General features: G+C 35.1%; 3 protein-coding genes and 1 long non-coding RNA gene across 5 annotated transcripts; all 4 read left to right on the forward strand.

Moving 5' to 3' along the window:
* Positions 1-74: 74 nt before the first annotated feature.
* LOC104721825 (uncharacterized) lies at positions 75-2058 on the forward strand. 2 transcript variants are annotated; one of them, XR_015570322.1, is made up of 4 exons: positions 78-433; positions 925-1023; positions 1232-1272; positions 1619-2058. It is a non-coding gene; the product is annotated as an uncharacterized LOC104721825 (long non-coding RNA). The 2 variants fall into 2 exon arrangements; XR_015570323.1 differs by lacking the exon at positions 925-1023 and having other exon boundaries at positions 75-433.
* Positions 2059-9333: 7275 nt separating this feature from the next.
* Positions 9334-10539, forward strand: LOC104721826 (xyloglucan endotransglucosylase/hydrolase protein 19). Its single transcript, XM_010439892.3, is given in 4 exon segments — positions 9334-9620; positions 9717-9910; positions 10012-10033; positions 10035-10539. Coding segments are annotated over 4 exon segments (834 nt in total). The 5' UTR covers positions 9334-9353; the 3' UTR covers positions 10386-10539.
* Positions 10540-12040: 1501 nt separating this feature from the next.
* On the forward strand, positions 12041-13315 carry LOC104721827 (putative xyloglucan endotransglucosylase/hydrolase protein 18). The gene is made up of 3 exons (XM_010439893.2): positions 12041-12380; positions 12470-12663; positions 12763-13315. The coding sequence occupies exons 1-3, from the start codon at positions 12099-12101 to the stop codon at positions 13133-13135; spliced, it is 849 nt and encodes a 282-aa protein (XP_010438195.2). The 5' UTR covers positions 12041-12098; the 3' UTR covers positions 13136-13315.
* A 1112-nt stretch (positions 13316-14427) lies between these two features.
* Positions 14428-15681, forward strand: LOC104721828 (putative xyloglucan endotransglucosylase/hydrolase protein 18). Its single transcript, XM_010439894.2, has 3 exons — positions 14428-14753; positions 14853-15046; positions 15149-15681. Exons 1-3 carry the CDS (start codon positions 14472-14474, stop codon positions 15519-15521), a joined length of 849 nt encoding a protein of 282 aa, XP_010438196.2. The 5' UTR covers positions 14428-14471; the 3' UTR covers positions 15522-15681.
* The last annotated feature ends 970 nt before the right edge of the window (positions 15682-16651 follow it).

The following is a 16651-nucleotide window of genomic DNA, read 5'->3' on the forward strand; positions in this document are numbered from 1 at the left end:
CAACGCAGACCTTTGCAAGTCTAAGAGCATGGTCAGTGGTATTCTTTCAAGGGTACTCACACAATTTCTGGTGTAAAAAGAAAAGAAAAATAAAAAAATTGGCCCACAAAAAATGAGAACCGTTGCTCTGAGGAATATCGGAAGGAACCTTGCTCTGAGGTACGTGTCAATTTCTGGTTGGGTTTTGATAAAATATAAAACACAGATTTTTTTCCTCTCTCGATTAATCTCACTAACTTTCGTTGATTTCAATCGATTCACCTTGAAGAGATTGCTTGTTCCGGCTTAAGCATGTCAGATAGTGGTCTCTGATAACGATTTATGTTCGTATATGGTTGCAATCGTTATACTACTCGATCCGACGATTGGGATTTGACGGCAATCGATCTCCGAGTGCTGCGGATGGTGTATGCTCCTCAAAGTTTCAATTTCTGTTGGGTTTCTCTTGACTTTTGTGTATGCTCCTCAAAGTTTGATTTTTTTAGCAGAGAAATTTGGAATTGTGATGTTTATTGCAGAGAAATTTCAAATCAGTTAGATGTTAATAAGGCTATGTATGGTATTTGCTTGTGAGTTTCTCTATTCTTCTTTTTCCTAGAGGATGTTACCGAAATTGTTGGTGTCTCCGTAGTTAAACGAGGCCTTCCTTTCTCACTTCTCAGAAACAGATTGTATTTTGCGTAGTGGGAACATTATTTTCAATCTTGCATCATAATTCATTTTGTTCTTTGATGTTTTTTTCACTTGATATTGGTGTTCTTTGTATTGTTTGTAGTCTCTAGATGTGTTAAGAGAACCACATTTGATGCTAAGCTCCACTAGTTGAATGAAGTATTTGCTCATAATTACATTAAAAAATGTAGTTGGGTTGGGTGTCAATGATATAGGTTTGGTTGTTTTCAATTTCTGTAATTTTTTTTTTAGATTGAGAGGTATAAAGCAGAGATTAAGAAGCTTCAGAAATCAGAAGCAGATATCAAAGCCTTATCACTTAATTATGCAGCTCTTTTAAGAGATAAAGAGGTAATTAAGTCTAACATCAAAACACCAATGGGATTATTATGTGTTGTCAAGCCGTCTCTAAGTTTGTGTTCTTATTAGAAGATAGCTTGTCTAAGTTTGTGTTCTTATTAGAAGATAGCTTGTCTGTTTGTTTGTTTCATAGCTTGTTTATTTCATAAATTGTTTGATTCTGGTCTGATTTTGATCAAGTTTGTTCTGTTTTTTAAAGGTTACTTGGCTTCTCCGAATCCTTTGAAGTAACGAAGCAAGGTAACTCATCTGCTTCTGAATGTTTATTGTTTTAAAGTATATTTATGTGAATGTGTATGTTGAGAAGTAGCTTTTGATTTGGGAATCAAGAGGTTGCTGAACAACCAACAGTTGATAAGGGAAAACTTAAAACAACACCCCTACTTAGATATTTGGTTGCTCTTTTGATGTAAATGTCGGGTTAAAACAGTTTGGTTGCTGTCTTGTGTAAGTTTTATGAAGTTGTCTTATAAATTTCGGGTAATCCAATCCTCCTCCATGGTTTTGTAGGCTTGTTTACAGAGTTTTGCACATGCCATTTGGTTTGATGTTTAGTTCTTATATTTCTTCTTTTTTGCATTAACAGGAAACAGCAGAAATAAAAAAAAAACAGAACATTCTTGTGTTAGCTTGAGTTGGTTCAGGTCTCTGGAAACTGAAGAGAAGAGAAAGCCAAAGATATAGTGAAGACATATATAAGTGCAAAGGAAAAAGCTGGCAAGTGAAGAAACGCATAGACATTGGCTGATTACAAACGGAGAATATCGTAGGAGTAATTACGAACTACATCAGTTCTCTTTGGAAACTGCATTGCCTGCAATGATCTCACATTGATCGATACCTATGTTTAAATTTGTTTTTGTTTGGATGAGACACACACAACAACATCCTTAAGTGTAAATATCAGAGATTTTCATACTCTATTGTTTCAAGAATAGATTGGCATACTCCTTTTATTGGCTAGATACTGAATATTGCAGTTTGTTCAAATTCGACATTTCTTGTCAATATATTATCTTTGCTAAAGGTTTCAGGCTTCTCTTTAGGAGATCTGTTTTTGATTTAATTAAAAGGTTTACATACAATTTGATTCAATTAAAGGTTACATACAATTAAGAAACTTGCAACTGTTTAAAAAATTTGAATTATGATGATTAAGCACCTTTGATTGGGTTTCTCTAGTGTAAGAATGATTTTGATTCAAGTACTCAATGAGTTATTTTGATTAATTTAATATTAATGATATGATTAGTTTATTTTTGAGCAACCCATGAATTGCTCCATTGGACATGGTCTTGGAAGTTATGCCAAAAGTGCAAGAAGTCATCATGTCATGTTGTAAACTATTTGAAGAAAAACTAAGGGCATCTCCAGTAGTGGTTCTTTTAATTAAAAACTTAAAAATAATAATAAAAGAAGAAAAAAACTGAGCAACGTTGTTTATCATAGAAATGAAGAATCGTTACTCTAGACACCAGACAGGTGGCAGCACTTAATAAGCTAATTTTCTTTTCTAGATTTATTATTTAAATATATAATAATATTAAAATAAAATAATTAAAATATGTTATTTTGAGCAACGATTCATCTTTGCTGGGATGCGGATGGTGTAAGGACAGGGCATAAGATTGGAAAAAGACAAGAGCAGAAAAGCATGATCGAGAAGACATTTAATTTACATATTCATGTGGTAATAGAAGAAAAAACTTTTGCGTATATATTCAAGGGTTGGTTATTGCTCTATTTGGTTATTGAACTCCATATAATGGAAATTTTGGTGAAAGTTGCGCATAGAATATATATATATATATATATATATATAAATAATGATAAATAGATTGGTTGATATGTTATATAGATAGAGAGTAGTCCCTTTTAATTGAGAAGATGGCGGTCAAAATAAAGTCACATATATGCAAAATAACCATTCCATTTTGGTTTTCTGTTAAATAATGACTTTATTTTCTGTAATTAGATAGACCCAAGACTCATATATATACACCCAATGACGCTAATTAATAGCAATCGATCGTCATGATTAAACCAAAGGAAAATGATAAAAGAAAAGTTGATTTTTGTATTTATGATATAAAAGAGCAATCTTGTGGGACAAAGAGGATCGAGAAGAGATAAGGGTTGGTAGAAGAAAGTGTACGTCGAGAGAATAGATGTCGTCACGCATAAAAATAAAATAATGGTTGAGAACGCATTATTTAATAATTTTGTATCCATATTTGCGCAGTTGATCAGTATATAATGAGTGGATAAATATAATATGGGTAATGCACGTTCGGTAGTATATTTTCATAGTTTATTTTATTGTTCGTGGTCGAGCTTGTCACATATATGCAACAAAGAAAAAAAGTTATGCATGCATGCAGACTCGAATTAATAAATTCTTTATATATCATATAGTATAATGGTTTCGGTGCGTAATTCGTTTACGACCACAACAACTCTAGGTTCAACAAGCTTTTTCAACTATTATCAAAATGGTGTTTTATCTAATCTGAAGAATATGAACTAGCGAAGACGATAAATAATCTTGAAAAAAACTTAAGATAATGTACTACAAGTATTATTTATTTAAAACACACAAATATAATGGGGGGGGGGGGGGGGGGGGGAGGAGTCTTTAATGTAACAATGTATACGATCCATCCATACTTTGAATAGCAATATTAACTGAATTTGGTGGTGAAACCAAAATAAAAGAAAATACATTTGTTTTTGGAAGAAGAAAATGTTGTCATAAAAAATAAATAAATGGTTTTAATAAAATAAAAGACTCTCTCACGTGTTACCAGGAAAGAGAGAGAGAGAAGAAAAAAACTGTTACCTGCAAAAAAAAAAAAAAAAAAAGAGAGTGACAGCTGAGAAAATGATGTGTTAATTAATATCAGCAGTTGGATGAGATGAGATCCTACGGCCTCAAAATATTTAGGTGTACCCCTACTTTTTATACTAGGATGCTGCAGATACGGTTGTTTATTTCTTTTGCCTAAAAAGCAAAGCGAGCGAGTGGGTGAGACTGTGAGAATAGAAACCGTTATTTTAGCAGATCCCTAAAAAAATAACGACAAAATGGGGATATTGCGTACATTTAACAAAAACGCAGAGAACAAAACAGAGTAATTATATATATTGCGTACATTTAGTATTTTTTATTTATTTATTTATTTTGGCTTAAAATTCATAACTAAAAAAAAAAAAGCTATTGCAAAAAATTAACAAAAACGCAGAGAACAAAACAGAGTAATTATATATAATACTGTCTGTAGAAACAGAGAGATTAAGCGTAGAGACAAATATTAAAACGAAATTGATTATAATAAACAAACAAACAGAATTAAAAAAGAAAAGAAGAAGACGATAGCGTGTTTGGTACAAACCCAAATCGTCATAAACGACGCAAACAAGGTTATATCAAATGCTAATGTTGATATTAACATTGATAAACCCAAACCCAGACACAGAATCTATTATTAAAAAGAAGAAGACGAGAGAGAGATTGGTACGTAGTCTCCCCAAACCGATCGATCCTCATGGATTTTTTGCTTTTTTGGCATCGAGGGAGCACACGAAAGCTTCAACGGCTGCAACACGCGCCCCTCCTTCAGAAATCTCACCATCATCATCTCTCCTAGAAGCAGCTGTCATTTTGAATCCTGGTATCACTTTACCTATGCGCATCCTCAAGTCAGAAACGAAGGGGAAGTATTTCTCATGTCCACGCAGTTTCCAAAACGATCTCACACTGGAAGGTGTGTGATACCAAAAAGAGAGAGAGAAAGACATAGGGTTGTATGTATCTTCCAAGTCTAGTTCCGGCCCCATAATATGAGGGTCTACGGTCTACCCACGAAAAAAAAAGCATAATGTTAAGATTAATGTGTTATGATATATTTTTATGCTCTAACTAAACTATAGTTTATAAAAAAATTGTCAATCCCGTGCCATCATCTTGAAGATATAAATTTATTTAATTATTTATGTTGAAGGCTTAATTGGTTGTTTATACCTTTACCCGAGGCAGAATGATTCATTTAAATATCAGTTCATTACGAAATAAAAATATTTTAGAACATAAAATGTCTAGGTTTGGGCTTTGGATTTTCGTATGGCCTTGAAAGAACATGGTTTTGATTTTTGGGTCCTAATTTCAACTTTCGTTGACCTTCGTCAATATTTTTTTCAAGGCCATACGAAAAAGAGATTTTCCCGAGGTGTTCCTCCAGAATGCAGCTAAACTATATTGATTCATTGATTCATGAATAAGTTATTTGACATTGTCTTTGTAACTCAAATAATTCCCATCTATTATTTCTTATTCATTTGCTTTACTCATATATGTGGTGTTTGTGTAAGATTTATAAGGTATCAATAAAAGAATGAGTTCATTTGTTTTACTCACTTGTTTTTTTCTTTTCTTTTTGCATTCGTAAATATTGAAAACAGTTCGTTATTTTTTTTTATTTTTTTTAAAGGCATTCAAATTTAAAGCGAAACTAAAATATTTTACAGAGCTAAAAGAAAACCCAATACCGGAAGCCCATCTAAGAAATTAGATTATATATACCCATTGAGAAGGAACCAGAATTGAACCACAAGTGAACCAGATAGTTGAAATAGAACCAGATAAACGGTTGACAATTAAAACGTTTCAAACCACTTTACTGTACCAACATTGAAAGATGAGAAACTTCACGAGATCGTAGAGAGATCCAAAGATTAGGTTTAGCTTGTTTATCCTTATGAATACGATCCAGCAAACCAGAGAAGAAGGAGGTTAGATGTGAGCGACGAGTTTGAATCACGGTAGCTGAGGGCTTTGTTCCTTACTAGCTGATCAATTTGTTGAAGAAGATGATCAGCTTGCTTAAAACAGTTTCGATGCAACCTATGATTCCGCTCAGTCCAAAGGGAGTAGATCGTGGCTTGCCAGGCGAGAAGAAGGAGTTTTTTCGATTCACGAGAGCCTTTAAAGTTGATGAGACCGGTTATTGTACATGACCATGATGGTGGCGAGGTGAAGTTGCAACGACGAGAGATCTTGCTCCATACCGACCAGCTGAAGGGGCAGTAATAGAAGAGGTGGTCACGAGATTCAGCAGCAGAAGCGCAAAGTAAGCATAGCGAATCGACCTGCAATCCCCATTGAAGTAGGCGGTCACAGGTTGGGCACCTGTTCAACATTACTAACCAGGTAAGGAAATTATGTCTCAGTCTCAGTACCTCTTTGTAGCCAAGATATTAACGAAGACCCTTAAGTAAAAAACAACTCTGGTCGTCTTAGATGAAGACGGTTGAATCTTTAGCGGGTAAAGGGGCCTTTCTTGTTTCAAACAAAATTTTTTTGAGTCAGTTGAACTTATGTTCTGAGAGTTATAATATGCATGAATATTTGCATTTAAAAAACAAAAACTGTTTACATTATTTCAAGAATTATTGTCTAGTAATTGTCGAAATCTTGAAAAATTGTAGCAAAACATGTTTTGTTTGTCAAGTATCAACGAAAGAAGAGAACACGATATAGATTCGTCAATGCATGCATTGCATGTACCTGAAAGTTTGGATTTGGAGCTAAATCAATGTTCGAGTGATGAGAAATAATAAAACAAACGACTTTGTAAAATAAATTGAGACATGTAACTGTTAGCGAGACTCAGTTCTTTTAACCCGCATCTCCGGGACCATGTCTAGACCGAATATACTAAAATAAGCTAAGAAAGCAATTGCACGATGACAATTACACATAAATCAAGCTTCCATCTCATGATACTGTTCTATACATGAACTTCTCAAAGCTATACACGCTTTGAGCTAAACTCTACCCCAATCACGGACTTAGTTTGCGGATTAGTTTCCTTTGAGCTAAACTCTACCCCAAGCGTGTATAGTATACACTTAGGTTAAAAAGCATGGACTTAGTTTGCGGATTCCTAAGTCGTCGATCGGTACAGGGGATTAGTCTAAGAGGCTTGATCAGCGTCTTGAAGCTCTTCATCACAGATATATAAAAAGATTGGTATGTAGTCTTCCCAAACCGATCGATCATCATGGATTTTTTGCTTTTTTGGCCTCCAGGGAGCACACGAAAGCTTCAACGGCTGCAACACGCGCCCCTTCTTCAGAGATCTCACCATCATCATCTCTCCTATAAGCAGCTGTCATTTTGAATCCTGGTATCACTTTACCTATGCGCATCCTCAAGCACGAACCGAAGGGAAAGTATTTCTCAAGTCCACGCAGTTTCCGAAATGATCTCACACCTTCCAATCTCACACCCATACACCTTACCATATGAAAAATACACATGAGTTAGAGATGATTTATAGCCACACAAAAAAAATTTCAAATTACTTGAGAGGTAGAGTATTCTTACCGCAGAGGTCTCCTCCAGCATCCGTTGCAATCTCATGGGATGATGTGCGAGATAAGTACGGTAAATATTTGGTTCCAACTTTCTCAATAGCTAGCAATTTCGAAAACCAATTATGACAATATTTTTCAAATCAATTTTGGTAATTACCCAATGCCACAACAATTTTCTTTTAAAAAAGAATACAATAGAAGAGCACATCTTATTCAAAATAAGCTCCTTACTTTACTTAGATTGATATTTAGGTACTTAGGTTATCAGTTTACAAAAAAATAAACTTTTAATTATCATATATTATGAATCTCGTTAATTTTGTTTATTTTGACAGATTTCTTAACATTTTCATTTCACAAAGATTAAAATTACATATTAGATGGCCATAACTGAGAGAACTCTAGTACTCCTACTATTTGTGAGTAAATACTAAAATTTTACTAATTACTATTGTTAAACTGAACTAGAAAAATATCAATATACTAAAGAAATTTATTTTAGGGAAAAACCTGAAAAATACCTCTCATTTTCTTTGAAGATCTTTAGTACTTCAACTTTTTTGATTGGAACAAAAATAAGTCATTTTTATATAGTTGATTCAAAAATAAATAATATTTGAATTATTGGTGGATTCATACATACAATTTAGGGAACATATGTTAACGGGTGTTAGGGAAACTTACGTTCTAACTAAATAAATAATGTTATATGAAACATACCAGTTGTTTTTACGTGGTTTAGTGGTAACACCCCCTCTACTCAACAGCTGGATGTTTTTGACATATTTTTTTTCTTTTCAATTTTCTAAGTTAATGACATTATCGTAAATTCATCATCATCTTCCTCCTGCAACCGAAATCAGAGAATCACCACAAAAATTTTGGTAACTCAAACCAGAACCAAGCTCTCCAGGTATCGGCGTGATTGAGATCGATTCTGATGGTGTAGTTACAGACACTGGATCTGATCCAAATCCAATTCGAAGTGAAATTGTTCGGATTAGAGAGAATCGCTTGTTCCTAAATAAGGTTACAATTGCTTCTTTGCGTTTTGTCTTTACTCTTTACGCATAAAGCAAACTAAAGTTGTAAGCTTTTTTAATTATATAATATTCCGTGTTTTAACTTACGTTTCTTTTAACATTTTGTCAGTCAACTGGTTTTACCATGTGGGTTCTATTTCTGTATATTAGTATTAGGTTTAAATTTAATAAAATTACAACATACTATCAAATCACTTTTGGTAACAAAGTCCATTTTTTTTGTCAAATAACTTTTGGTAACCAAGTCCAGTTAAGAAGGTATTTTGATATTTTGATAAACTATAAGTCAAAAATAACTCAGCAAATCAACATACTAATTACTAACTTGGAATAATATATAAATTTATAATAATGTAGAAGATCAACAGAATAGTAACACAAACTCAAATTTAAACGAAAAGCAAAACGTTAGATGGAAGAATATATAAACCCATGCAGATATTACGATGCCTAACTTTAATGTGTATGTGTGCTACTGACTGACTCAATCTCACGGGTAGGTGGGCTTAACAAAGAAAAAATTAAAGAACGAATTAAGTTCGAAGCCAAACCCTTTTCTTTAGGCGGTGCGCTCGAAAGTCGAAACCGTGTTGACAAATCTAAACATTGGGACCATTCAGTTCTATACAAATGTCCAAACATTATTTCGGTCGTAACAATAAAGGAAATAAGGAAAGTGTTTTTTAAATGGATTCACTTGGTAACAGCCAACAGCGAATCAAATAATATATACATAATTTATATCATAAGGCTATGAATGTGCAACCAACTAGACAAAGCACATGCACCTTAAATGATCAAACCCATGAAACTTCCATCTCTCTCTCTCTCTCTTTCCCTCTATATAAACTAATGTCACTTGCCTCAATATTCCATCAACAATATACATCTGGGATATCAAATATGAAGTCTTTTGCGATCTTGGTTCTTTTTCTCTTTGCAGCACAATCTGTAAGCGTCTATGCAGGCAGCTTCCATAAAGATGTCAAGATACATTGGGGTGATGGCCGTGGAAAGATTCACGATAATGAAGGGAAACTTCTTTCTCTCTCCCTCGACAAATCCTCTGGTTCAGGTTTCCAGTCCAATCAGGAGTTTCTCTATGGCAAAGCCGAGGTTCAGATGAAGCTTGTCCCTGGTAACTCTGCTGGAACCGTCACAACATTCTATGTAAGTAACATGTAATCTTAAAGCATTCTTGTCATCTTTTCGCTCTACAAAAGATTGTATATTAAAACTAATTTCTTATATGTTGACTTTGTGTAGCTTAAATCTCCGGGAACTACTTGGGATGAGATTGATTTCGAGTTCTTGGGGAACATAACTGGTCACCCAATTACTCTCCATACTAATGTTTACACAAAAGGCTCAGGAGACAAAGAACAACAATTTCATCTATGGTTTGATCCAACCGCTGACTTCCACACTTATTGTATCACATGGAACCCACAAAGGATTATGTAAGTGTATCTTTCAATCCAATCTCCTTTCCTCGAATACTTACATGTAGAGGATAATAAACTCATAAGTCAAAGATTATTGTTTCTCTCTTGTTTTCCAGTTTCACAGTTGATGGAATCCCACTTAAGAGAGTTCATGAATGCCGAGTCACGTGGAGTCCCCTTCCCAACGAAGCAACCAATGAGGCTCTACGCGAGTCTGTGGGAAGCCGAGCATTGGGCCACAAGAGGAGGGTTAGAGAAAACAGATTGGTCAAAAGCTCCTTTCACTGCTTTCTACAGAAACTACAATGTTGAAGGATGTGTATGGGCTAATGGGAAATCAGCTTGTCCCACAAACTCCCAATGGTTCAATCAAAAACTCGATTCCAACAGCCAGAAAAGAATGAAAGCGGTACAGAGCAAGTACATGGTTTACAACTATTGCGCCGATAAAAAGAGATTTCCTCGTGGTGTTCCTCCAGAATGCAGTTAGACTATTGATTCTTTGATTCATGAATAAGTTACTTGACATTTGTCTATGTAACTCAAATGGTTCCCATCTATTATTTCTTATTCATTTGTTGCTCATATAATATGTGGTGTTTGTGTAAGATTTTATAATAAATAATGAGTTCTCCATCGTAAAACTTAATTGGCTCCACTTTTTTTTTTTTTTTTAAATTCGTAAATAATGAAAACATTTCTTTACTATATACGTACAACAATTGCTTGGGGGGAGAGATAAAATAGTAAGCTTACTAAATGGATAAAACACAAATCTCAACATAAATTTTTACTCACATGTAAGTTTTCCAAGTTACATTTAAAGGTCAGTCGTGGGAAAGGCAAATGCTCAGTAGGAAATAGGTATTTTAATTCGAAAGAATAATCTATTCAGCGTGAATGACGGTGCGATATTTTTAGTTACGGTAACGTCCATTCCACGATCTCTCTCCATTCACGATAACACATGTTTAAAACAAAATCTAAATACTCCATCCAATAGGGGGATTGAGACGGACCATACTCTATAATTTTACAATACTTAGGGTCTGAATGGTAACTGCGATCGGGGCGGACAAATCCGTCTGCGGACCAGACCGCCCTGTTCTAAGGGTGTGAATGGTTACAGCGGTTGGGGCGGACAAATCCATCTGCGGATCAGACCACTTTTTATTTACCATTCATCATGTGTAGTCCACAGTGGTGCGGTCTACAGAAAACAGAAACAAAACCGCAGCGGACTAACTGCGGACCGTTTTTCTTTACAAATAGAGTTGGACCGCTGCGGTCTATTGTCCACACTTAGAACAGGGCGGTCTGGTCCGCAGACGGATTTGTTCGCCCCGACCGCAGTTACCATTCAGACCCTAAGTGTGGACAATAGATCGCAGCGGTCCAACTCTATTTGTAAAGAAAAACGGTTCGCAATTAGTCCGCTGCGGTTTTGTTTCTGTTTTCTGTAGACCGCACCACTGTGGACTACACATGATGAATGGTAAATAAAAAACGGTCTGATCCGCAGATGGATTTGTCCGCCCCAACCGCTGCAACTATTCACACCCTTAATTTGAATTTGATTACCGGTTTTGAACACAATAAGTATCTTCGCCAAAACACAGAATCCCTTCACAAATCAAATAACAGTAAATATAATTATCTTTAGGTAATATTGTGAATTATCTTGAAAACGGATGGAGTATTTAGATTGTTAATACTAATATTTATTTTTTAAGATGATAATAAATACTATTAGCAACCATTATATTACCGTTCACTCTTTTGGAACGAAACAATATCTATAAGAGTAGTGTGGGCCCGGGTCGTAAAATAATATAGACTCTCCATGCGGCGGGGAGGGTTTGCGCTCGAGTCAAAAAGTCGAAGCCGCGTTGACAATGACCTCAAAGCGGGACCATCATGTGAGCTACAAATGTCAATATACATTAATCTGTATATATCGAATCGTAACAATAAACGAGTAATGAAAATATATTTTTATTAGGTTCACTTGTAACAAACCAACAACATGTCGTATGAGCCAGCTAGTGAATAGCAGATTATCAATAATCATCAACCCAATGAACCTTCCATCTCTTTTTCCTCTTGTCATTTCAAGCCACTATATAAACTCATGTCACTTACCTCAGTTTTCCATCAACAATACATTTGAGATAAACCAATACTCCTCGAGAGCTCTACAACTATGAAGTTTTCTTGTGGTACAAGTTTTGCCTCCTTGATTCTATTTCTCTTTGCGGTACAATCTGTGCATGTATATGCGGGTAGCTTCCATAAAGACGTTCAAATACATTGGGGTGATGGCCGCGGTAAGGTTCGCGATAGAGATGGAAAGCTTCTTTCTCTCTCACTCGACAAATCCTCTGGTTCCGGCTTTCAGTCCCACCAGGAGTTTCTCTATGGCAAAGCTGAGGTTCAAATGAAACTTGTTCCTGGTAACTCTGCTGGAACAGTAACAACATTCTATGTAAGTTACATACAACTTCGAACTCATCACTTGTTATTCCTTTGATTCCGTATATTGAGTATATTGGTGTTTATGATCACTTTGTGTAGCTAAAATCGCCGGGAACTACATGGGATGAGATCGATTTCGAGTTCTTGGGAAACATAAGTGGTCATCCGTATACTCTCCATACTAATGTTTACACAAAAGGCTCAGGAGACAAAGAACAACAGTTTCACCTATGGTTTGACCCGACCGTTAACTTTCACACTTATTGCATCACATGGAATCCCCAAAGGATTATGTAAGTGTAACCTTTGATTCCTTGTATGGCGTATAATCTTATAAATCTTGACGCTATAAGCTCATGAACTGACACTCTCTTTTTCATTTATCCTCTCAGTTTCACAGTTGATGGAATTCCTATTAGAGAATTCAAGAACTCCGTCTCACGTGGAGTCCCATTCCCAACGAGCCAACCAATGAGGCTCTACGCGAGTCTGTGGGAAGCCGAGCATTGGGCCACAAGAGGAGGGTTGGAGAAAACCGATTGGTCAAAAGCTCCTTTTACTGCTTTCTACAGAAACTACAATGTCGATGGATGTGTATGGGCTAATGGAAAATCATCTTGTCCTGCAAATTCCCCATGGTTCACCCAACAACTTGATTTGAATGGTCAGACAAGGATGAAAGGTGTACAAAGTAAATACATGGTCTACAACTATTGCACTGATAAAAGAAGGTTTCCTCGAGGTGTTCCTCCAGAGTGCAGCTAAATATATTGATTCTTCGATTCGTGAATACGTTACCTTGCATTACGTAACTCAAATATTCTATCTATTATTTTCATTTATTAATTGTTGCTCATATATGTGTGTGTTCGCGCTGTGCCTGTAGTAAGCTTTTAAGTAAGCAAATAAAATAAATTATGGAAAAAAGAGTTTTTGCGTCTAAAACTTAATTAGCTTTTCTTGGTTTGTGAAAATCGTAAACATGGAGTGCACTGAGAAATTCATTACTAAAATTTACAAGAATGATTTTTGAAGGACATATATAAATAAAAATAAGCTTACTAGATGGATGACGGATGAGAGTTCCAAGTTTCAAATTAAAATACATATGTTTGGGACAGTCAAATTATAACATAAATTTTTGTTTTTGTTCAATAGCTAGGAACATTTGACTTGATCTATGTTAAATGTTAAGGTTTCTAGATAGGTTTAAAAGTGGCTTCCAATCTCAGTCGTTGTAGAGGTTATTCTCACTTGTAAATGGATATTAAATCAGATATACGAATACCCAAAAAAAAAGATGTTTTTTTTATGTTGGGAGGTCAATGATATTGACCATGACTTAAAAAATGAGCTAATGACAGTTAATATCTAAGTTTAAGGAAACTTCGCTTTATCTTTATCGGTAGATATATTAATTCAGTAATTCATAAAGTTGTTAGAGAAAGAAAAAAATTGAATCCTTTCTAACAATTTTTATTTTTTTTTAACATATCGTCTTCTGACTTATGAGTATATTTTTGAGATTTTATGTAAGTATATGTCCATCAAATATCTTTCAATTTAATTTATATAGGTGATGAACATAATTACATAAAATCCCAAAAATTTACTCAAAGCTACATATTTTGGGACTTAATTTTTTTAAGCCAATCAAAGCTATATATATATATTTCAATTCAATCAACAATATAAACAAATATAAAAGTAGACTTATTAAAATGCAAATATTAGTATTTGAACCCTCTATGCGGTGGGGAGGGTTTGCACTCAGGTCAAAAAGTCGAAGCAGTGTTGACAATGATCTCAACGCGGGACCAGCATGTGCTGTTCAAATGTCTATATACATTATTTTCTCTGTTTTGTAACAATAAACGAGTAATGAAATTATTATTTTATTGGGTTCACTTTGTAACAACCAACAAAGAGGTCTAATGAGCCAACTAGAATACAGCCCACGATTTAATAATCAAAACCATGAACCTTCCATCTCTTTTTCCTTTGCCATTTCCAGCAGCTATATAAACTAATGTCACTTACCTCAAACTTTCATCAACAATACATTTTAGATACATCAATACTCCTCCAGAAATCCACAACAATGAAGCTTTCTTGTGGTTCAAGTTTTGTATTCTTGGTTTTGTTTCTCTTTGCGGCACAATCTGTGCATGTATATGCGGGTAGCTTCCACAAAGACGTTCAGATACATTGGGGTGATGGCCGTGGAAAGGTTCGTGACAGAGATGGAAAGCTTCTTTCTCTCTCGCTCGACAAATCCTCTGGATCCGGCTTTCAGTCCCACCAGGAGTTTCTCTATGGCAAAGCCGAGGTTCAGATGAAGCTTGTCCCTGGTAACTCTGCTGGAACAGTAACAACATTCTATGTAAGTTACATACAGTAACAAAGCATTTTTTTGTCATCACTTGTTATTCCTTTGATTCTGTATATTGAGTATATTGGTGTTTATGATCACTTTGTGTAGCTAAAATCGCCGGGAACTACATGGGATGAGATCGATTTCGAGTTCTTGGGAAACATAAGTGGTCATCCGTATACTCTCCATACTAATGTTTACACAAAAGGCTCAGGAGACAAAGAACAACAGTTTCATCTATGGTTCGACCCAACCGTTAACTTTCACACTTACTGCATCACATGGAACCCCCAAAGGATTATGTAAGCTCAACCTTTGATCCCTCATACATTGTATGTTTTTACAATTTTTAAGGCTATGAGCTCATGAACTGACATTCTCTTTTTTTTTCCTCTCTCTTTCAGTTTTACAGTTGATGGAATTCCTATTAGAGAGTTCAAGAACTCCCAGTCAATTGGAGTTCCGTTCCCAACAAGCCAACCAATGAGGCTCTACGCCAGTCTCTGGGAAGCCGAGCACTGGGCCACAAGAGGAGGGTTAGAGAAAACAGATTGGTCAAAAGCTCCTTTTACCGCTTTCTACAGAAACTACAATGTCGATGGGTGTGTATGGGCTAATGGAAAATCATCTTGTCCGGCAAACTCTCCATGGTTCACTCAACAACTAGATTCAAACAGCCAGACAAGAATGAAAGCGGTACAGAGCAAGTACATGGTCTACAACTATTGCGCCGATAAAAATAGATTTCCTCGAGGTGTTCCTGCAGAGTGCAGCTAAATTGTTGATTCTTTGATTCGTTAAATAAGTTACTTGCCATTGCCTTTGTAACTCAAATGGTTTATATCTATCATTTATCATTCATTTGTTGCTCATATACTATATGTGTTGTTTCTGTAAGATGTGTTTTAAGAAGGAATAAGATTAAATTATTGAAAAACGCTTTCATTTTGTGAACTTAATTGGTTTCATTAGATTTGTAAAAAAAAAAATCAACACTGAGAGAGGTTCACTAATTTTACAAGACAGCTTACAAAGAACATAATTCATAGGCTTTACTAATATGAAGAAGAATTTATCTATCTGATATGAAGGTACTTTAATACTCTCCTGAGTTAGAACACAATAGTCTTAATAATTTCTGAGTGATATATTAATGAATTGGCGTGAGATAAATGATTGAGAGACTACATCGCCATACTCACATATTTGTGGACTCGATTGACACAACAATCAGACTTCGGGCCTCTTCCCTGAATATATACCATCATCCTTCGGTTGGTCTGTCGTTCCCGCTGCCTTGCAGAATGGACCGTTTGGGCCTAATCTTTTGAAGGCTTTATTAGTCAGTTTTCTAGTATGTGCTTTTTGTAAACATTAACCAAAGTTTGTACTAACCACAGTAGGTAAAAAATGCAATGTCAAAAAACATTTGACATGAACAAAATCTTGTATTCTCGAAAAGATAAAAACACACGAGTTTAGTACTAGTTTATATCATTCCGTAGTTTTCATTAAAACTGCCCCACAGCAGATATTTTTTAATTATTACCATTGTGTTTGAAAATTGAAAGTGCTGGTTCTGAATAATATTAAACCATATATTGATTGACCTACAAGTCAATGCTCATCTCTACTTCAAAAGTCTTCTAGGGCAGGTTCTTCTCGGACCGTCCATGCATGATTAAAATTTAATATTAACTGATCAGAGAATACTATAATGATTTGTACATACGCAGAACTTGGGTTTCAAAAAGCTCTTATGTTATAATTATCGGCTAGATTTATCGCATTTGTGGTTAGAAATGATTCCAAGGGAATGACTGATGAAAAAAAAAATCATGTTTAGACAGAATTATATCAAAAATGATATGCTAAACGTATTTTAAACCATGATCATATAAAGTCAT

Source organism: Camelina sativa, chromosome 11 (assembly GCF_030686135.1).
Source record: "Camelina sativa cultivar CO46 ecotype springtype chromosome 11, ASM3068613v1".
Classification (NCBI taxonomy): Eukaryota; Viridiplantae; Streptophyta; class Magnoliopsida; order Brassicales; family Brassicaceae; genus Camelina; species Camelina sativa.

Excerpts from the sequence above, each read along its gene's own strand:
- LOC104721827 (XM_010439893.2), top strand. The coding sequence starts at position 12,099 with ATGAAGTTTTCTTGTGGTACAAGTTTTGCCTCCTTGATTCTATTTCTC. Across the intron at positions 12,381-12,469 it reads GAACAGTAACAACATTCTAT|CTAAAATCGCCGGGAACTAC; the intron begins GTAAGTTACATA and ends CACTTTGTGTAG. Across the intron at positions 12,664-12,762 it reads TGGAATCCCCAAAGGATTAT|TTTCACAGTTGATGGAATTC; the intron begins GTAAGTGTAACC and ends TTATCCTCTCAG.
- LOC104721828 (XM_010439894.2), top strand. The coding sequence starts at position 14,472 with ATGAAGCTTTCTTGTGGTTCAAGTTTTGTATTCTTGGTTTTGTTTCTC. Across the intron at positions 14,754-14,852 it reads GAACAGTAACAACATTCTAT|CTAAAATCGCCGGGAACTAC; the intron begins GTAAGTTACATA and ends CACTTTGTGTAG. Across the intron at positions 15,047-15,148 it reads TGGAACCCCCAAAGGATTAT|TTTTACAGTTGATGGAATTC; the intron begins GTAAGCTCAACC and ends TCTCTCTTTCAG.